The 19,241-nt window shown below is 40.3% G+C and overlaps 1 protein-coding gene across 1 annotated transcript in view; it reads left to right on the forward strand.

The window, feature by feature from the left end:
• MROH5 (maestro heat like repeat family member 5) overlaps positions 1 to 17,654 on the forward strand; it is a 101,563-nt gene extending 83,909 nt beyond the window's left edge. Inside the window, exons 26-29 of the mRNA XM_027845115.1 lie at positions 567 to 689; positions 14,081 to 14,183; positions 15,109 to 15,183; positions 17,557 to 17,654. Coding sequence (XP_027700916.1) covers positions 567 to 689; positions 14,081 to 14,183; positions 15,109 to 15,183; positions 17,557 to 17,654 — 399 coding nt within the window. The remainder of the gene's footprint in view (positions 1 to 566; positions 690 to 14,080; positions 14,184 to 15,108; positions 15,184 to 17,556) is intronic.
• Positions 17,655 to 19,241: the final 1,587 nt, after the last annotated feature.

Here is a 19,241-nt window from a genome sequence, read left to right on the forward strand (position 1 = left end):
TATATCAATATCTACACCTTGCTTCCCCCAATAGCATATAAGCACTTTGAGAGCTATTTCATTTTTGTCTTTATATGCTTAGCTGCTATACAATGGATGGTAGTATAAGGCTCTTAATAAATATTTGTTGACTGATTCAGACCCCTGCCTGAGGCAGTGGTACAGGACAATGAGACTTGTCTTTAAATCCTGGCTTCAATACTTACTAGTTGTGTTGCCCTGAGCAAATTACTTAATCTCTCAGAGCTTCAGTCTCCACTGTGTCAAAAGGACACAACAATATAAGACTGACAATCACTCATGCTAGTATTTCTTGCCTTTGAGGCTGTCATAAGGAAAGCACTTCATAAATCTGTAGCTTGGAAGACATCATGATTATTATAATTTCATCCGATGGGCCCTGGGTCAATGGCTCTCTATTTACAACTAGACATGATGATTTTCCTCAAGGTCCTTCTGGATCTTGAAGGCCAGCTTTCTATATGCAGGGGAGGAGGAGGGAGATCTGGAGCACCCTGGTGAGCTAAGGAGAAGGAAGACCCACCAGCTCTATCTCTACCTTGCAGAAAAGCAAGTTCACTTTCTACCGTTGTGCTGTGTTCTTGAACTGGAAGCTCCGCCACACGCTGTTCTGTACACTGGCCTGGGAAGGAGGCCTCAGTGCCCGCCATTTTCTCTTTTCCTGTCTGGTGAGTGAGTCAGGGCTGAGGTGGGAGGAAGAGAAAAAAAAAATCTTAATGATTTGGTTTCTATTTGGTATTGGCTAAAGAGAAGTCAATCAGTGAAAGATATTTGGTATTTAACAGACAAAATCAAATACAGTAGCATCAAGTTTGATAAACCCAAAGACCCCCCCTATTGGGGCAAAGACTCAGTATCTGACCAAAAACATCTGGGAAAATTAGAAAACGTCTGGCAGAAATCAAGAAATCATTACATATATGTGTGTGCATATATATATATATATACACATGCATACATACACATATATATTATTCATATATGTGTGTGTGTGTATATATATGTACATATACATATATGTATGTATTGTAATGTGTATGTGTGTATGTATATATGGGGGGGTGTATAGTTCCAAATGAATTACATGACTTAGATATAAAAGGTCATATCATAAACCAAATAGAGGAGCAAGGAAGGAAATACCTAATACAACTATGGATAGGGGAAGAGCATATAACTAAACAAGGCAGGGAGATCACAGAAAATAAAACAGATAATTTTGATTATGCAAAACTAAAAAGTTTCACACAAAGGTAATGTAGTTAAACCTAGAAGACAAGCAGTTTAGTGGGGGGAGGGAGAGAGTATCTTTGAAGCTCATTTCTTCAAGTCAGATACCCAAGATACATAAGGAACTGACTCAAATTATGTAAGAACAGAAGACAATGTCTGATAGGTAATTACAGTCAAAAGAAATAAAACACGCAGCCCTCAAAGGAGGAAATCTAAGCTATTAACATATAAAAAATCATGTAAGAATATCACCAATAATGAAATAATAAAGTGATTTAAAATAACTGAAGTGACACCTCAGATTGGCGAATATGACGAAAAAGAGGACCATTGTTGGAGAGACTGTAGGAAAACAGGCATATTAATGCATTTTTGGTGAAGTTGTGAAATTGGTCCGGCCATTCTGGAAAGCAATGTAGAACTACATGCAAAGAGTCGCTAAACATTCCCTTTTACCCAGTGATACTGCTGCTATGCATATAACCAAAAAGAGGTCAAGAAAAAGAAAAAAGTGACTCACATGTACAAAAATATTTATAGTAGTTCTTTTTTGTTGTAGTACATTAACTAGAAATAAAAGGGGCACCCATCGATTGAGGAATAATTGAACAAATTATGGTATATGAATATAATGGAATATTATTACACCATAAGAAATGACAAAAGGGACAGTTCCTAAACCTGGGAAGACTTTTGTAAACTGATGAAAAGTGAAGTGAGCAGAACCTACAGAACAATTTATGCAAAAACATTGTAAAGAAAAACAATTTTAAAAAAAAAACAATTAAAGTAGTAACCAATCACAATTCCCCCAGGTGGTAGCTAGGTGACTCAATAGATAGAGAGCTGATCCTGGAGTCAGGAAGACTCATCTTCCTGAGTTCAAATCTAGCCTCAGACACTCACTAGCTATGTGACCCTGGGCAAGTCACTTAATCCTGTTTGCCTCAGTTTCCTCATCTGTAAAGTGATCTGGAGAAGGAAATGGCAAACCACTCTGGTATCTTTGCCAAGAAAACCCCACATGAGGTCACAAAGAATTGGGCATGACTGAATAGCAACCAAAACAGTCACCCTCAGGTGAGGGGGAAAATTCAGCCTGACCAGTATCACTGAGACTGAGCAAGATGGTATTCATGACTGGAACATAGCTATGGATGAGGACATCTTAATCAAAAGGAAGAGAACAACTAAATGGGTAGATGGAGTCATAACATATAGGTGATAATAAGTCAATAGGGTCCATGTGTAGACATCTTATGCCTAAGTGTCTAGAATCCCTTATGAGCAGCTAGGTAGTGCAGTGGATAGAATGCAGGGCCTGGAGCCAGGAAGAACTAAGTTCAAATCTAGCCTCAGATACTTACTAACTTGTGACCCTGGGCAAGTCACATAACCCTCTTTGCCTCAGTTTCCTCACCTGTAAAATAAGCTGGAGAAGGAAATGGCAAACCACTTCAGTATATCTGCCAAGAAAACCCCAAATGGGCTTGGTCACAAAGAGTCAGACACGACTAAAATGAGTGAACACCAAAAATCATAATTCCAGAGGACCAGTGATAAAATATGCACCTCACCTCCTGACAGGAGGTGCAGAAAGAAACACTGATTTTTAGATATGGATATTTATTTTTGCTTGACTCTGCAAATGTGATACTGGGATTTGTTTTTCTCTCAATTTAGGAGCTAGAGAGTTCCCTTCAGTTTGGAGAAGTTGGGATGGGGGTGGGGAATGAAAATGAAAATGAAAAAAATAGAAAAATAGAAAAGATCATTGAAGAAGAGAATAGAAGGATGGTCAGTAGCAAACTGACAAGCAGGACAGTTTTGAAAGCAAAATTCAACCTGCTGAATTTGTTTGGAGGATGAAGCTAGCTATCTGTGATGCAGATTCACAGTGGTGTTCATGTTCCCCTTTTCCATTATGCTTTGCTAGTGGAAATTAGCATCTTGTTCGATGTTTATTAAGTTCAGAATTTAATTTTTTTTCAGTTGTGTCCAAGTCTTCACGACACCATTTAGGGTTTTCTTAGCAAAAATCCTAGAGTGGTTTGCCATTTCCTTCTACAACTCATTTTACAGATGAGGAAATTGAGGCAAACAGAGTTAAGTGACTTGCCCAGGGTGACACAGCTAATAAGTGTCTAAGGCCAGAACTGAACTCAGGAAGAGGGCCCAGTGCTCTATCCACTGTGCCACCTAGCTTCCCAAAAAAATAAGATTACAAATAAATAAATGATATGGTTCCTCCAATGGGGAAAAATAATTGATCCCTTTCCTTAAGAGAACTACAAATATATTTATGAAGCACCTGATCATAGTGATTTAAATTTTTTTTCTAGAGAGATATAAACTTTATATAATAACAACAAAAGCAACAATAATAAAAGAATCCGTACTTGCATGGCACTTTAAGGTTGGTAAAGCACTTTCCTCACACTAACCCTGTGAGTTAACTTAGATTAGGCACCATCCCTGCCTTTGAGGAACCTACTATCTAACAAGAAACTATGACACCAGTACTAGTAGCCATGATACAAACTGTTAAAGGATAAAGGTAAAGGTGGAGGGAAGTATAAAGTCCTGTATGAGGTCTGAGGGGAATGATCATTATGAGGAGGGATCAGGAAGGCTTCCTGTAGGAGTGGTGGTATTTCAGATGAACTTCAATTCCAATGGGTAAGATGTCAATGCATGAAAAGGGAGAATGAGGGCCTTCGAGGCATGGATGGACACTAGGGTAAACAAAGACAAAACAGGCAGAGTTAAGGCAATGTTCTAGGAGAGGAGAATAAGAGTAAACCAGTTTATCTAGAGCAATAGAGTTCCTTGGAACTCCTTGGAAGGGGGAGAGAGGAGAGCAATAGGAAATGAGGCTGAAAATGTAGGGTGGCAACAGGTTATGGAGAGCTTTGAATGTCAAGTCTACACTTCATGCAGACAGTGATTGGGAGCCTCCTATTTGAGCAAAGGAGGCACATGACTAGGCCTATGCAGAAAGGAAGAGCCTTCTGTGTTGCAGCCATTGAAGAAATTCCATTCATTCAGCAGAGATTTATTGCCAAATTCTGTACTTGGTTCTGGGGAAATGCAAAAGAGACTCAGGCAAGCATCTGTGCCATCATAGACCTCACAATCTATCAAGGGGCGTCAGACAGGCAAGGACCCAAATATCGAGACAAAGAGAAATAGAAAATAATAATAAAATGGGCAAAAGCTACTGAGGGGAAGGGAATGGGGAAGCAGGAGGAAGGGAGCAGTTCAGAAAGGAGAGAAGAGTTTGGACCTGGAGATCTAGGAAGGCTTCAGGGAGGAGCAGCATTTGGGCACGCCACTCTAGAATGGGGAGAACATCAACAGAGAAGATATTAAGGGAGAGTGTTGGTACCAGCATGGGTAACGTGAGAAGCTAGAAAGCATGGAACAGATGAGTTTAACAGTTCAGCTTGACCAGAGTGTAAGATTTATAGAGGGGAACAATAGGAACATTGTATGGGACAAAGAGCAGTGTATGGCAAGAAGTCGGGAGTCCTGGGTTTCATTCCTATCTCTGCCACTAACTTTCACTTTGACTGTGAACAAGTGCCTTCTCTCTGGGCCTCAATTTTTCCATTTAAAAACAAATTTCACTGATGTGTTTTGTTTTTACAATGTTTTACATTTTACATTTCTAGATCACCTCCATTCCTCAAGAGGTATCTTAGTAAAACTAACGATATAATGACCTCATCTGAAAGTGCATGTGACATTCCACAGCTGTAGCACCTCATTTTTAATATTTTTATTAACAAATCCATTTTCTCTCCCTCTTGCCCTTGCCCCATTGGGGAAAAAAAAAAAACAAATTCCTTGTAACAAGTATGCATGGTTACTCAAAATAAATTCTCGCATTGACTATACACAAATATTTATGTATATATCATATATATATATGCATGTATCATATATATGTGAGATGTTTGTGTATATGTATATGGTTCTGGGGAAATGCATATATGTATATATATATGCATATATGTGTATGTGTATATATACACATACACATACACATACACGTATATGTATATGTATACAAATTCTTCACCCTAAATCTTTTACCTATACTCTATCTCAGGAGGTAGATAGTATATTTCATTAGCAGTCTTTTGGGTTCCTGGATCATTGTATTGATCATAGTTCTTACAATTTTTAGTTGTTCTCTTGCTGTTGTCTATATTGTTCTCCTGGTTCTGCTCATTTCATTCTTCATTAGTTTATAAAAGTGTTCAACATTGTTCATTTTTATAATATTGATGTTGTAACAAATTATTTTTACAGTTCTACTTTCTTCAGTGTGCATCACTTCATTTAAGTCTTTCCATGTCTCTTTGAAATCATCGATTTCCTCATGCATTCCATCATATTCACACACCACACACAACTTATTTAATCATTCCTCAATTGATAAACACCCCTTTAGTTTCCTTTTTTTGCCACCACAAAAAGAGTTACTCAGTTTCTTCCACTGTAAACTGATGGTGCTTGGATGGATAGATGGATGGATGGATGGATGGATGGATGGATGGAATCCATCCCATCCAGCTCTTCTATCCTCTGCTGTCATATGCTGTCAAGATATTTTATGTTCTAAGGTCTTTTCCAACTATAATAGTCTAGAATTCTCTGGTTCTATACCTAGACCCCTATTAATGCAAATAATTAATCCCCTGAAGTAGTCACATGTATTTGAATTTGCATTATTTGAAGTTATAGAAAATATGATCACTGGTTCCAGCCCAGTGGAAATATGCAATATGGATTTGAACACTGCCACCACTGGGGGAGTTCATCATTTGCACCAATAGCAGCCTGGCCATATTATTAATTGGAAAAGATAGGCTGAGACCAGATTGATGGAACTAGAACAGATGGCTTCTCAGGTTCCGTCTACCTCTAGATAGTTTCTGCTCTTAGGTTCCTTCCTGCTCTGCCATTCGATATTATATGATCTGAGGTCCCTTCCAACTGTAATAGTCTAGACCCAGGGTGTATTTCAAATAGAAACGGCCTCTAAACCATACATAAGGATCTCTGCCTGCATACTGACTTTAAAAACCAAACGTTAACATTATCTGTGTTCTATTGTATTTTGTTTATTTTGTTAATATTTCCCAATTACATTTTAATCTTGTTCAGACACTCTTGGAGGTACTGTAACCAGAATGAGGCTGCACATTTGACACCTCTGGTCTAGGATGCTATGACTATTATTAAGTAGAAAAGGCGGACTGGGGCCAGATCACAGAAAGAAAGACTATTGATTCCATTTAATTCGACAAAAGCTACTTGCTAAGCCCTGGCACATTACTCTATATTGTAAGAGGCTATTTCCAGGATGACATAGTTTAGTACTCTCAATTTAGGTACTTAAATACTGAATAAGCAATGGAAAGTGCATTTGACTAGGACTTAGAAACCTGAATTCAAATTCTGTCAATACCAATCACTGGCTGTATGACCTTGAGTGAGTCCCTTCCCCTCTTCAAGTCTCAGTCCCATCCTCTGTTAATTGGGGGGAGGGTGATCTCCTGAAAGCTCCCTTCCAGCTTTGACAGTCTCTGAATCTGCAAATCTACCACCTTCTTTATTTACCCAGCCTGTCTTTCACACCCACACCTGCATTCTCAACATCTTTTTTTAAAAAATAGTAAGTTGTACAGCAAATGTTTCCATGTTCTCAATTCACACCCACGTTCCCTCTCAAAATTTTCCACTCAAAAGAAGCAGCAATTCGGGGTTTCTTTTTTCGCTGAACCAATTTAAAATGAAGGTAACTCGGAATGCACTGAATCTTTGTTTCTCTAAGAGTTTCTAATTGCAAACAGGAAGGTTTCCCATCACTCAAGCAATGGTAACAGTGAACTCTGCCAAGGCTCCAGTGTTTCAAAGACTTGTGCCTGTACATAGGAAAACCTTAGGGCCTCATGCCTCCAAGTCAGTTCACTTGAATTTTAGCTTCACATCTTTAGAATCGCAAGTGAACTTAGAGTAATAGAGGAAAAAAAGTCCTGTACTGGATTAGGACTGAGGAAACTAGACTGGAAGTACCAGCTCTACTATTAGCTAGCTGGGTGACCTTAGTTGGATAAGTTATCTCCTTTCCAGGCCTCAGTTTTCTCAACTGTAAAATGACAGGATTGGATTAGGACAGGTTCTTAACCTTTTTTATATCATGATGCCTTCTCCATACACATACTCCCAGCCCTTTGGCAGTCTGGTAAGACCTATGGATTATTTCTTGGAATAATATTTTTAAATCAATAAAATAAAGTACATAGGGTTATAAAGAAAACCAATTATATTGAAATACAGTTATCAAAATATTTTTCCAAAAAGAGTTCACAACACCCTATGTTAAGAACCCCTGAACTAGATATTCTCCGAGGATATGAGTCTCACTAATAAGAAGAAGGTGGTTTTTCCAGGGTGGAAATTATGAGAACTTTAGGGAGAAGCAACTGCTCTATACCAAGAGGAGCAACTAGGTGGCAAAGTGGTTAGAACACTGGACCTGGAGTCAGGAAGACCTGAGTTCAAATCAAGCCTCAAAAACTAGCTAAGTGACCCTGGGCAAATCATTTAACCTCTTTCTGCCTCAGCTTCCTCATCTGTAAAATGTGAATAATAGTAGCACTGGAGTGACTGTGAGGGTCAAATGAGACAATATTCGTAAAGTGTTTTGCAAACCTCAAAGTGCTACATAAGTATATGAATGCTAGTTATCATCATCATCACCATTTATAATACAGTAGAGGAGAGCCAGGCATAGTCTGACATGCACTTTAGATTTTGGAAAAGCAAATTTAAAAGGGAAAACAGATTTCAGGGGAAGAATGGATAGAATTCTTTGAACTAAGATTCTACAAAGGAGGGATGGAAGATGCTCAAGAAGTAAAGGCTGAAGATACAATGAGAAACAATTCCAATGAGAAGGCAGAAACAGAAGCTGGGGAGATTGGTACGGACACGCAATGAACTCAACGACCAACTTAAATTTTTTAAAGATATGTATGGACAATGGAAGCAAGGGCAGGGAACAGGATCATTCTAAGAGCATGGCAGAGTCCTGTGAGAATAAAGGCAGGAGGGCTAAAATTCACTTTGAGTGGAGGACGGCAAGGAAAGCCAAGGAAGGACGAAAGGGGAAGAAGGAATACCATCACTTCTCAAGGTGAATGGAACAATGATAACACAATGAGACAAGACAGGGCTGCTCAGTTCTTCTCTCGCTTCCATTTCCTCAGAAAACTTTGGCATTGAAAATGAACTAAAAATGGCTAATAGAGAGTTGTTACAAAGATAAGGGAGGAGACAGCAAAAGAACACCCAGCTGCCCTTAATGAACTCAACCCCCTTGAACCAGAAAAAAAAAAAAGAAAAACCTGAGTACCGAAAGAACTGGCGAATGGGATTGCGGAGCCACCCTCGGTGATACTCGAAAGATTCTAGAGAATAGGAGAGGTACCACGGACCTGGAGAAAGGCAAATGTCTCCATTTTTTAAGGGGTAGGTGGTGAGAAAAAATAGAATCAGAAAACTATCAGCCAATGGGTTTGGCATCAATTCCTGGAAAAATTCTAGAATGAATCATTAAAGAGATATTTAGTGAACATCTAGAAAAGAAAACAATAATTTCAAAGAGTTTAATATGACTTCATTAAGAAGAGGTCCTACAGGGGCAGCTAGGTGGTGCAGTGAATAGAGCTCTGGCCTTGGAGTCAGGAGTACCTGAGTTCAAATTCGGCCTCAGACACTTAACACTTACTAGCTGTGTGACCTTGGACAAGTCACTTAACCCCGATCACCTCACTAAAAAAAAAAAGAGGTCCTACCAGACCGACCAGATCAAACATAGACAACAATACATTTTAAAACTAAGTCAATATGCAGTTGGCAGACATCCTTATCAAAGGTTTGGTGGCCTCTGGCTCCATTTGAGTTCAACACCACTGACTTATACCATGTACCACAATAAGCTAAATATGGTTGTATGAATTTGAATTTTAAAAGTCACATCATAAAAATAAAAAAACATAAAATAATGAGAAAGTAGCACCTTTCAGAACTGTGGCTAAGGGGAGAATTCTTTTTTTTTAAGAAGTAGTAAGAGGGAGAAAATGATCATAAATACTTTCAACTAAAGGGCAGCTACATGGTTTAGTGGATAGAGTGCCTGGGCCTGGAGTCAGGAGGACCTGAGTTCAAATCTGGCCTCAGATACTTATTAGTTGTGTGACCCTAGGTATGTCACTTAAATCCATTTGCCTCAATTTTCCTCATCTGAAAAATGAGCTGGAGAAGAAAATAGCAAACTATTCTGGTATCTTTACCAAGAAAACCTCAAATGGGGTCAGGAAGAATCAGACAGGACTGAAATGACTAAATAACAGCAACTTTTAGCTACATTAAATTAGGCTTTTGCACAAATAAAATTAATGAAGGTAGAATTAAAAGAGAAATAATAGAGTAGGAAAAATATGTGTATCAAATATCAACAACAAAAGTCTGCCATCCAAGATATAGTGACTGCATTGAAATAGAGAATACCAAGAGAAGCTATTCTCCAGTAGATAAGTGGTCAAAATACAGAAACAGCTTTCAAAAGAAGAATTGGAAACTATAAATGGTATTTTGAAAATATACTCCAAATCAGTAACAGTAAAATAAATGCAAATTAAAACAATACCTCACACCCTGAAAATTGGTGTGCATGCACACGAACACACACACACACACACACACACACACACACACACACACACATTATTCCAAATTGGAACAATCAATGGACTATGTGGAGTTGTCATTTTGGAATTACGCAAGACAACTTGTCAATTGTCAATACCGGGGTGGGGAACCTGTGGCCTTGAAAGGGCCATTGCCCAGCCATCTAGGTCCTCAAGTGAAGCCCTCTGACTGAATCCAGACTTCAGGGAACAAATGAATTTGTTTGGAATCAGTCAAAGGGCCACACCTGAGGACCTAGAGGGCCACATGTGGCCTTGAGGCCACATGTTCCCACCTCTGGTCAATATCAGGGGTCAAAACCCAGTGACCCCTCAGAATACCCTAAGGAAGTCAAAGACAGAAACAAAGATCTAATACATACCAACATATTTGGAGCAGCACTGATCACAGTAGAAAAGATCTAGAAAAAAAAGTTGGGTTCCATCAACTGGGGAATGGCTTCAGAAACTATGATATGTGAATGTGTACTGCCTAAGTCCTTGGCTCACTCATCCAACCTATACTCAGACTAGCGGAATGAGTTCCAGAGCATGGCTGGCTACCTCACCCTGCTGGGTTCAATGGGCAACCCTGAGGGATAGAGGAGGGAATTTCCGGGACTATTATTTATGAGCTCCTACCTACTTCATCCTCCCCCTAATATTGATCATCAATTAATATCTGACCAATATTTAACCAATTAACATCAATCAGATATAATAAAGGAATATTTACTGAGAAGGTAGCAAAGTTTGAAGCACAATATCTCAAACTGGAAACACATTCTCCTCTACTTGCTATGCCCTGGGAAGAATGAGTCAGATCTCCAAATGGTTGCTATGAAATACTCTCCCTCAAACAAGTTCACTTCTAGGTGTGGCATAGGTGATGAACAGTCACTCCCTTGCTTTCAGGACACAGTATCTTAGCTGCCAGGTCAACTCACTACTGGGCTTGCTCAAGCAAATCACTCCTCAGGGTAAGATTCTTATCTGACCACCCATCACTACTCTTGGCAGGTTCCTTTACCATCTCCAATTATTAGGCCTCTGATGGCAACTAAGTGGGAGAAAGGCATACTCAATTCAGGCCTATCAGCCAATTAAAAGGTTTTTTCATCAACATACACTAAGCCAACAGAAACAGAGAATACACAGGCATATTATGAAGTAGGAAACAAGGGCCCCTCCATTGCACATTTCTGGAAGCAGGCTTACCCAGCTTCCAGATGAACATAAGGCAGGCTTTAAGGACTGAGCCCTTATTGGCCCATCCTTCCATTAAAAAAAAATAATGGATATTTCCATGCACTAAGAAATAACAAAATATCAAGAATTCAGAGAAATCTGGTAGGGAGACATATGTAAGCTGTCACCGGGTGAATTGAGCGCACAATCAAAGGAATAAAATGCACAGCATAGCAACAATATGAATGAAAAGATCCCTAGTTCTTTGAGTAGCTGAAAAGCCGACGAAAGGCCCAGAGAATAGACAACGTAACATACCTATGGCCTCATGGCAGATAGGTGGGGGACTACTAGGATAGGATGTTGTATACATTGCCAGATGCTGTTTCTATATTGAGGGTTTGTTGTGGGGGGCGGGGTATTGATTTTCTTTGTTACAAGCAAAGATTCATTGGAGAGTAGGGGTGTTGGGAAAGGTCTTTTTCCAAAGATAACTGATATAAAAAGACATCAATAAAGCATTTTTAAAGGGAAAATATATGAATGTTTTAGTGGGCAGCAAATTTAGAGTGAGCCAGTAATATGATATGACCATCAAGAAAGTAATGTGAACTTGGGCTAGATTAAGAGAGATGTGGCTTCTAGAGACAAAGATGTCACCTTGCCTCTGTCCTTTGCCCCGGTCAAACGACTTCTGTAGTCTTGTGTTCAGTTCTGCATACCACATTTTAGGAAAGAATTATCATTTGGGGAGCATCCAGAGGAAGGAAACCAGGATGATATAGCTGAAGCTACATGGGAAAAGGAATTGGGAATAAGCACTTCTTAAGCACCTACTATATGCCTGGCACTGTACTACACATTTTGCAAACATTATCTCATCACAACAACCTTGCAATGTAGTTGATGTTATTATCCCAATTTTACAGTTAGAGAAACTGAGCCAAACAGTGACTTTCCCAGGGTCACACAGGCTAGAAAGTATCTGAGACTGGATCTGAAGTCAGGTCTTCGTGACTCCAGGCCCAGGGCTCTATCCACTGTGCCAACTAACTGCCCATAGTTGAAGAAACTAGGAATGGTTATCCTGAAGAAAAGAAGACCTGGGGGGGAGGGGAAGGGAGCTAGGATAACTGTAATCACATAACTGAAGGGCTGTCATATGGAAGAGAGATCAGACTTGCTCCTTTTGGCCCCTAAGGGCAGAACCAGGAGCAGGGAGAAGAGGCAGAAAAGACTCATTTAGTTGTAAATGTCAGGAAAAAGATCAGCAACAATTAGAACCATCCGAAAGTTGACTGAGCTCCCTCAGGAACTGATGTGTTCCCCTTCAAGAAGAGGCTGGAGGAACACACACCAGGTATATTATAGTAGGAATTCTTTATCAGATAGGGGTTAGCCTAGATGAGGCCCCTTCCAACTCTACAATTTTATGATTCTGTGGCCTATGGGGATAGATACACACACACACACATACATATATATATATATATATGTACACACACACATGCATGTATGTATATGTACATATGTATACACATTTATAGATAGATAGATAGATAGATAGATAGATAGATAGATAGATAGATAGATAGATAGATCACTCTCTACTAATTGCTAACTGTGTCACCTTGGGCCAGTCTCTTGACCTCTCTTGGCTTCCAAGGGGTGCTCTTTACAGACCCTTCCAGCTTCTAGCTCTGACCAGCTAGAAAGGATAGCCTGGTAAGTGTTTAACAGCCAGATCTCCGGGGAGGGGGGAATGGGGGGAAATAATGTACAGACATGCTTTTAAGTTTAATCTACATTAACACTTTCTCCCATCATTTTTAAAAGTCTAGACAATCAACAAAACAATGAATCAAGCCCTGATTTGTAGCTGACTTCCAAGGTGTCAGTAATCTCACTGAAAAATTAAGTCAGCTCTTAGGAGTCCTTACGAGCTGGCTCCAGCAAACGTCTGGTTGTAATCCTAACATTCAGTGCTCCATATTCAAGCAATCTGTTTTCTTCAATGTTCTAAGGGTCCACGATCCAACTTTCATACTCTTTACTTCCTGCCCTTGGTTATTGTTTGCTTTCATACTATTTGCAGTCATTTTTTTATTAATGTTAAAAACATGTTGCTGGGTTCATTCTATGCACCTTTCTTGAACTATAAGTAAGCTAAATTGGTAGAAAAAGAGTCAGAATTATTGAGAGGGTAGGGGAAAGACACAATCCCTGCCCTCAAAGAACCCCAGATCTCAAGGGATGATCCCTGGCCCTCTCTAACTTATATTAAGTTCCTTGAAGGCCAGAGAATCCAGTCTTACCTTCTCCTTCCCCTCCCAAAGAGCCTATATTACAGGATTGAAAATGCCGTGGGTGTTGAGTAAATGTCTGATGTCTGATGTCCACAGTTAAGACCACGGAAAGCAGTACTGAATTTCAACAGGTATAGGTGTGAGTCCCACTTCTGAGACTTCCTATCTGTGCGATGACCATAAACAAGTTCATTTAACCTCACTTAAGCCTCAGTTCACACATCTGTAAAATGTAGTTAAAAATTCCTGCACTATCTCACAGGGTTATTATAAGGAAAGTGCTTTGTAAACTTTTAAAGCCTATAGAAATGAGAGCTATTTTTATAAATGTTCATTATTAATAAATGATAGAGAAAATGTGCAGTAAACACACAGTATACCTGGGGAGGCCAGGTTATGGACTAAGGGCCCAGGGTACCAGGTCAGAGTTGATCCCTTTTCCTCCTGAGGGACCCAAAGAGCAAAGAGCACACAGTGCTCTTTGGGATATAAGACCCATAACCCTTGCGGAGAGGGCAGCCAAACCTATGAAATGAAGGCTTCCCCACCATCTTCTCTCTGATACAGATTGAGAATGGCGATGAAGAATTTCAGATCCACCTCTCGCAGGCCCTCAGATATCTTCACAGTCGCCATCGAAACCTCAAAATTTCAGCTGCTTTGTTTATAGGTAAGGAAGGGAAGCTTGAATATGCTGAGCCTTCTCTCCTCCCTTCGATCTTTTGTTGTCCTGTCCTCTTTTCTTTGCCCTCTTCTTTCTCCTTTATTTTCTCCCTTATCCCTCTTTCTCCAGCTCTTTTCTCCTATTCTTCTCTCCTCATTTCTCTCTCTCCTCCTGTCTCTGTCTCTCCTCTCTCCTCTCCTCCTCTTCCTCCTTCTCCTCTCTCTCTCTTTCTTTCTCCCCTCCCTCCTCCGTCTCTCCCTCCCTCTCTACTCCCCACTCCCTCAGCTAACTTTTCTCCCCTTTTCTACTCTCCCTTTGTTTTCCTCCTCTCCTATTTGTCTCTGCCCTCTCTTCTGCTTTCACTCCTCTCTTTCCCTTACTTCTCCTCCTTTCCTTTTCTCAGCTTTCTTCTCCTGTCTTTTGCCCGTTCTGTGTCTCTCCTCTCTTCTGTTCTACTCTCTCTTGCTTTCCTTTCCTCCAATCTTCCTTGTCTCATTTCTCTCCTCTCCTGTCTCTCTCCCTTCTCTTCTTTTTTGTATCTCAGTCCTTTCTTCTTCTCTATTCCTCTTTTGTCCCTTCCTTTACTCCTCTACTCCCCTTTCCTCTCCCTTTCTTACAGCACAGCACCAGCTTTATCTATAGATGAAATAGAAAATTAGTCTCTGAAATCCCAGCCACTTACAAAACACCCAACCACCAAAGTGCTCATAATGCCAACCCTGACCAAACTCCCAATCTAGACCCTGCTGCAGCCCCCTCCTCACCCAGCTCCTGACCACACCCTCACCTAGCCTCATCTATATCCTGATTTCACCCCTACCCTGAGTGGAGACCCAAAGATGGCCTATGGCTTATCACTCACACCCATCATCACCATCCCCTTCCAGGGAAATGAGGCCTCAATGAACCTTTTGTTTGTTTATCCATTCAGGCTACATCATCTGTTACTATCCTGATGCTATCTTCCAGAAAGCAAGAGATCCTGACTTGGCCTTGTTCTATTCCAGTAAGCCCCAGACTGGAATCAGCCCCCTGCTTTCCTGAGTGCCCATTCAGTCTCCATCCTGTTCCATCTTCCTTTCCCTGCTCCTCTCCTTCTAGCAGCTGGGCGTCCACTAGCCCTGGGATCTAAAACTATAGAGCATAGAATGCCACAGCTGGAGGGGCCTTAGTGGTCACCTAGGCCAGCCTCCCTCATTTTAAGGAGGAGGAAACTGAGACCCAGAAAAGGAAACCGGGCCAGCATGAGGCTCTCAGGTTTCACTTCATCACAAACTGGGCTTTCAGGAAAGGACCTCAGCAGCAAAGGACAAAAAGGCAGGGAGAGCTGTATACATCCCAAGGCTGATGGGAGGAAGGTGACAGGGATGGCAGGCAGAACCAGAAGGAGCTAGTCCTAAGAAAATGATTCATACGAAGGACCTCAAGGCCATTCATGGAGACCATTCTCTCCTCCCTGTCATCTTGTTCTTGTTCTTCTGTCAGGGCCTAGACGTCTGGGAATCAGAAAAACCTGAGTTTTCCACTGGACTTTGCCACTCTTGTGCTGTGCAACATCAGATGAGGCACCTTGCTCCTCTTGAAGGCCTCACTCATCTGTTTACACAGATTATAATCCCTACCCTAGCTACTTCATAGGGGTGTGTGGTCCGATAAGGCAATAGAAGTAGACAGGCTGTGAAAGGTATAAAGCAACTCAGCCTGAGTTCTAGGTATGACTCCAGCACTAAATCTCTCTAAGTGATCTTGGGAAAATGTGTTTCTCCTCTCTAAGTCTTAATTTCTTTCTCTGTAAAATGATGGATTCGAACTAGATGACTACTAAAGAATCTGCTAGCTTTAACACTCTTCATTCTGTGTTCTACAGTTCCTTCAAGTTCTAATGTTCTATATTCTAACAGTCTTAAGTTCTAAGGATTCTTCCATCTCTAGTGTTCTATGTTCTGACATCCTATGTTCTAAAGTCCCTGTCAGCTCAAATATTCTGTGTTCTCACTTTCTAAGTTCTAAGGCCTCTTCTATCTCTAGTATTCTATGTTTTAAGGTCCCTGCTGACTCGAATATTCTATGTTCTAAGTTCTAAGGTCTCTTCCATCTCTACTTTTCTATGTTCTGAAATTTTAAGTTCTAAGACTTCTTCCATCCCCAGCATTCTATGTTCTAACATCCTATGTTCTAAAGTCCCTGACAACTAGAACATTCTGTGTTCTTTCTAAGTTCTAAGGTCTCTTTCATCTCCACTGTTCTAGGTTCTGACATTCTAAGCTCTCAGATTTCTATCTCTAGTGTTCCACGTCCTAATATTCTATCTTCTAAAGTCCCTGCCAGTTCAAACATTCTGTGTTCTCATTTTCTAAGTTCTAAGGCCTCTTCTATCTCTAGGGTTCTATGTTCTGGCATTCTATGTTCTAAGGTCCCTGCCAGCTCAAGCATTCTGTGTTCTCACTTTCTAAGTTCTAAGTTCTCTTCCATCTCTAGTGTTCTTTCTATGTTCCAACATCCTATGTTCTAAGGTCCCCAGTAGCTCAAATAGTCTATGTTCTGACATTCTATGTTCTAAGGTCCCTTCTAGTTTTTAATGTTCTGAATTTGAAGTTGAGACAACCTGGGTCCAAATCTGGGCTCCAACACCTGTTCAGCTGTGTGACTGTTGGTTAGTCATTTTACCTCTATAAGTCTCAGTTTTCTCATCCATAAAATTAGAGTAATTATGCATTGACCACTTCAGGAGATAGTTGTGAACTTTATAAAGTACCATCTGTATAATTCAGTTCAATTCAACAAATATTTGTTTAGCATTGCCTGTGTGCCTAATCGGTAAAACTGGAAAAGTCACACTTGTAACTGACTAACCTCCTTGCCTTGTGAGAAAAATACTATATAAGGAAGGTCCTAAAGTCATATTAATTATATTGGTGACCTCTTCCAGCTCTAACATTCTGTGATTAAATTATGGCCTTACCCCAATTATTAAAATATGACTAGTATTCCCTTTCCCTCTGACTCCTGCCCTTTGACCCTGCTTCAGCCTACCAATGGCCCTGAGATGGAGCTACTCCCTTGACTAAAATAGGGGGGTGGAGGGAATATATACATACATATATACATACATATACATATATACATGTACATATACAGATAGATAGATATAGATATATATATATATATATATATATGTGGGCTAGACTTGGGTGGGAGGGAGGGGACAGGGGCTCTTTCTCTTTCTTTGAATGCCAATTGCATTCCACCCCCACCCCACCCTTTGCCCCAGGGAGCAATAGACTACAGATCCAGGGCCCAGGATTGTGGGAATGGCTTGGGTGGTCCCTGGGTAAAAGCAAAGTCAGGGAAATTCTCACTGGGCTTTCCTCTCTTTGAGCTTTGGAAGAACTAAAGCAAGACTCGGAACAGGCCATCAGGGACTTCGCCACAAAGCACATCATCTTCCTCGATGAAGTATCCAAAATGATGCACTGACCTCATAACTTGCCTATCCCACGTCACCCTCCCCCTTCCTCCATGTCTGATGTCTCCCATTCCTTTTGGGCACTCTCCTTATTCCCAAATTGTTTTTGTTTAATTGCTCTGCTTTTTTTTTTTTCGATTTAAAAGAAAAAACTAGGTTCAAAGGAGTCTCTGACCTCTTGCTTGTCCCCCACTCTGTTCCTCTTCCCTTCCCAATGCTCCTTTCCCTCCTAAGAAGGACATGGTGTGGATACCCTGCTGGACTAAGTTAAGCAAGGTGTCCGGGAGAACAAACTAGGCCAAGATGGTTCGTTCTGCTCTGCTTCTTCCGCATGGACCCACTCTGAAATGCTCTTATAGGGGGCTGTGAATGGCCATGCTTGAGCTGAGCTGTAAAGATATCCATTCATGAAGTCATTCTTGGTGCCCTGTGGTTCTCCTACAAATTAAGAGTCCAGGGCCCCTTTGGAGGTAGGTGTAGGAAGGGTGCCTGCCTCCAAACTCTTGGCCCCAGTGCTTCCCAGCCAAGAATGTGGCTCCCTTTGGGCTGGAATCCCCTAGTGTACCTCCTTGCCCTCAATGGGCCTGAGTTTAGCTTTGAGCTAGTGAGATGGCTGCTCTCATCCTCCCCTTTTCTCCACTAGACTCCCCCAACCTCAGGCTCAATTACTTAATTGCTCAACAAATACTTATTTAAGCAGGTACCTGGGGCTAAATGCTGTAGATTCAAAAACAAAAGATGAAACAGTCCCTGACCCCAAAGAGTTTACATTCTACTGGGACAGAGAGGGACATATGACATATGAAAATACAAATAAATAAAAAGTTATATGAGGAGAAAGAGAGTATAAACTGGGACGGTCAGGAAAGGTTTCATGTTGGAAGTGGCACCCAAGCTGAGCCTTTAAGGAAGCTAAAATTTTTAAGACAGTAGTCTACAAACATTTTTTTGATTGTGCATCCCTGTTCTTGCACCATATTCTAGAGCACGTACCCTCAATATATGTATGTATATTAATATCGTAAATTATATACATGTTCATGGTTTCAAAAGTCCAGTTTATTTTAATATTTGATTTTAATTACTGTCATACCTGAAAAAGATACTTCAAAAGATACTTAAATCCAAATGGAAAAAAAAAATGTGTGGTTGGCTTCACTTACTAAATCCTGATACTCATTTTTTAAATCTATTTCATCAGTTACACAAAAGATGTTGGAATTTGGCCAGCAAATTTCTAACTTCTCCGATGTCAATTAGTTAGTCTTGCAAACTAATTGGAAAGTGTTATATTTTTATATTGTCAACAAATGGGTTCATAACTCACTGAAAATCTCCATTTGGAAGAAAAACAGACTAGAAAATTCCATTTCCAAGTTTTTTAAGTGTACAGATAGACTTTATAGGTAACACATCATTTTGGGCAACAAAATCACACAACAATAGAAATATTTCTAAACATCCATTTTCATAATGTTCTTTCCCTTAGCAAGAGTTTCTTTCAAAAAGCAGTTGCTTTTTTATTCATTGTTAAAATTTCACATTTGTCTGATTTACAAAGATATGCAGAGAACTAACACAAATGTATAAGACCAAAA

The sequence above is a fragment of the Vombatus ursinus genome, unplaced genomic scaffold (assembly GCF_900497805.2).
Source record: "Vombatus ursinus unplaced genomic scaffold, bare-nosed wombat genome assembly UNPS02005236.1, whole genome shotgun sequence".
In the NCBI taxonomy this organism is placed as follows: domain Eukaryota; kingdom Metazoa; phylum Chordata; class Mammalia; order Diprotodontia; family Vombatidae; genus Vombatus; species Vombatus ursinus.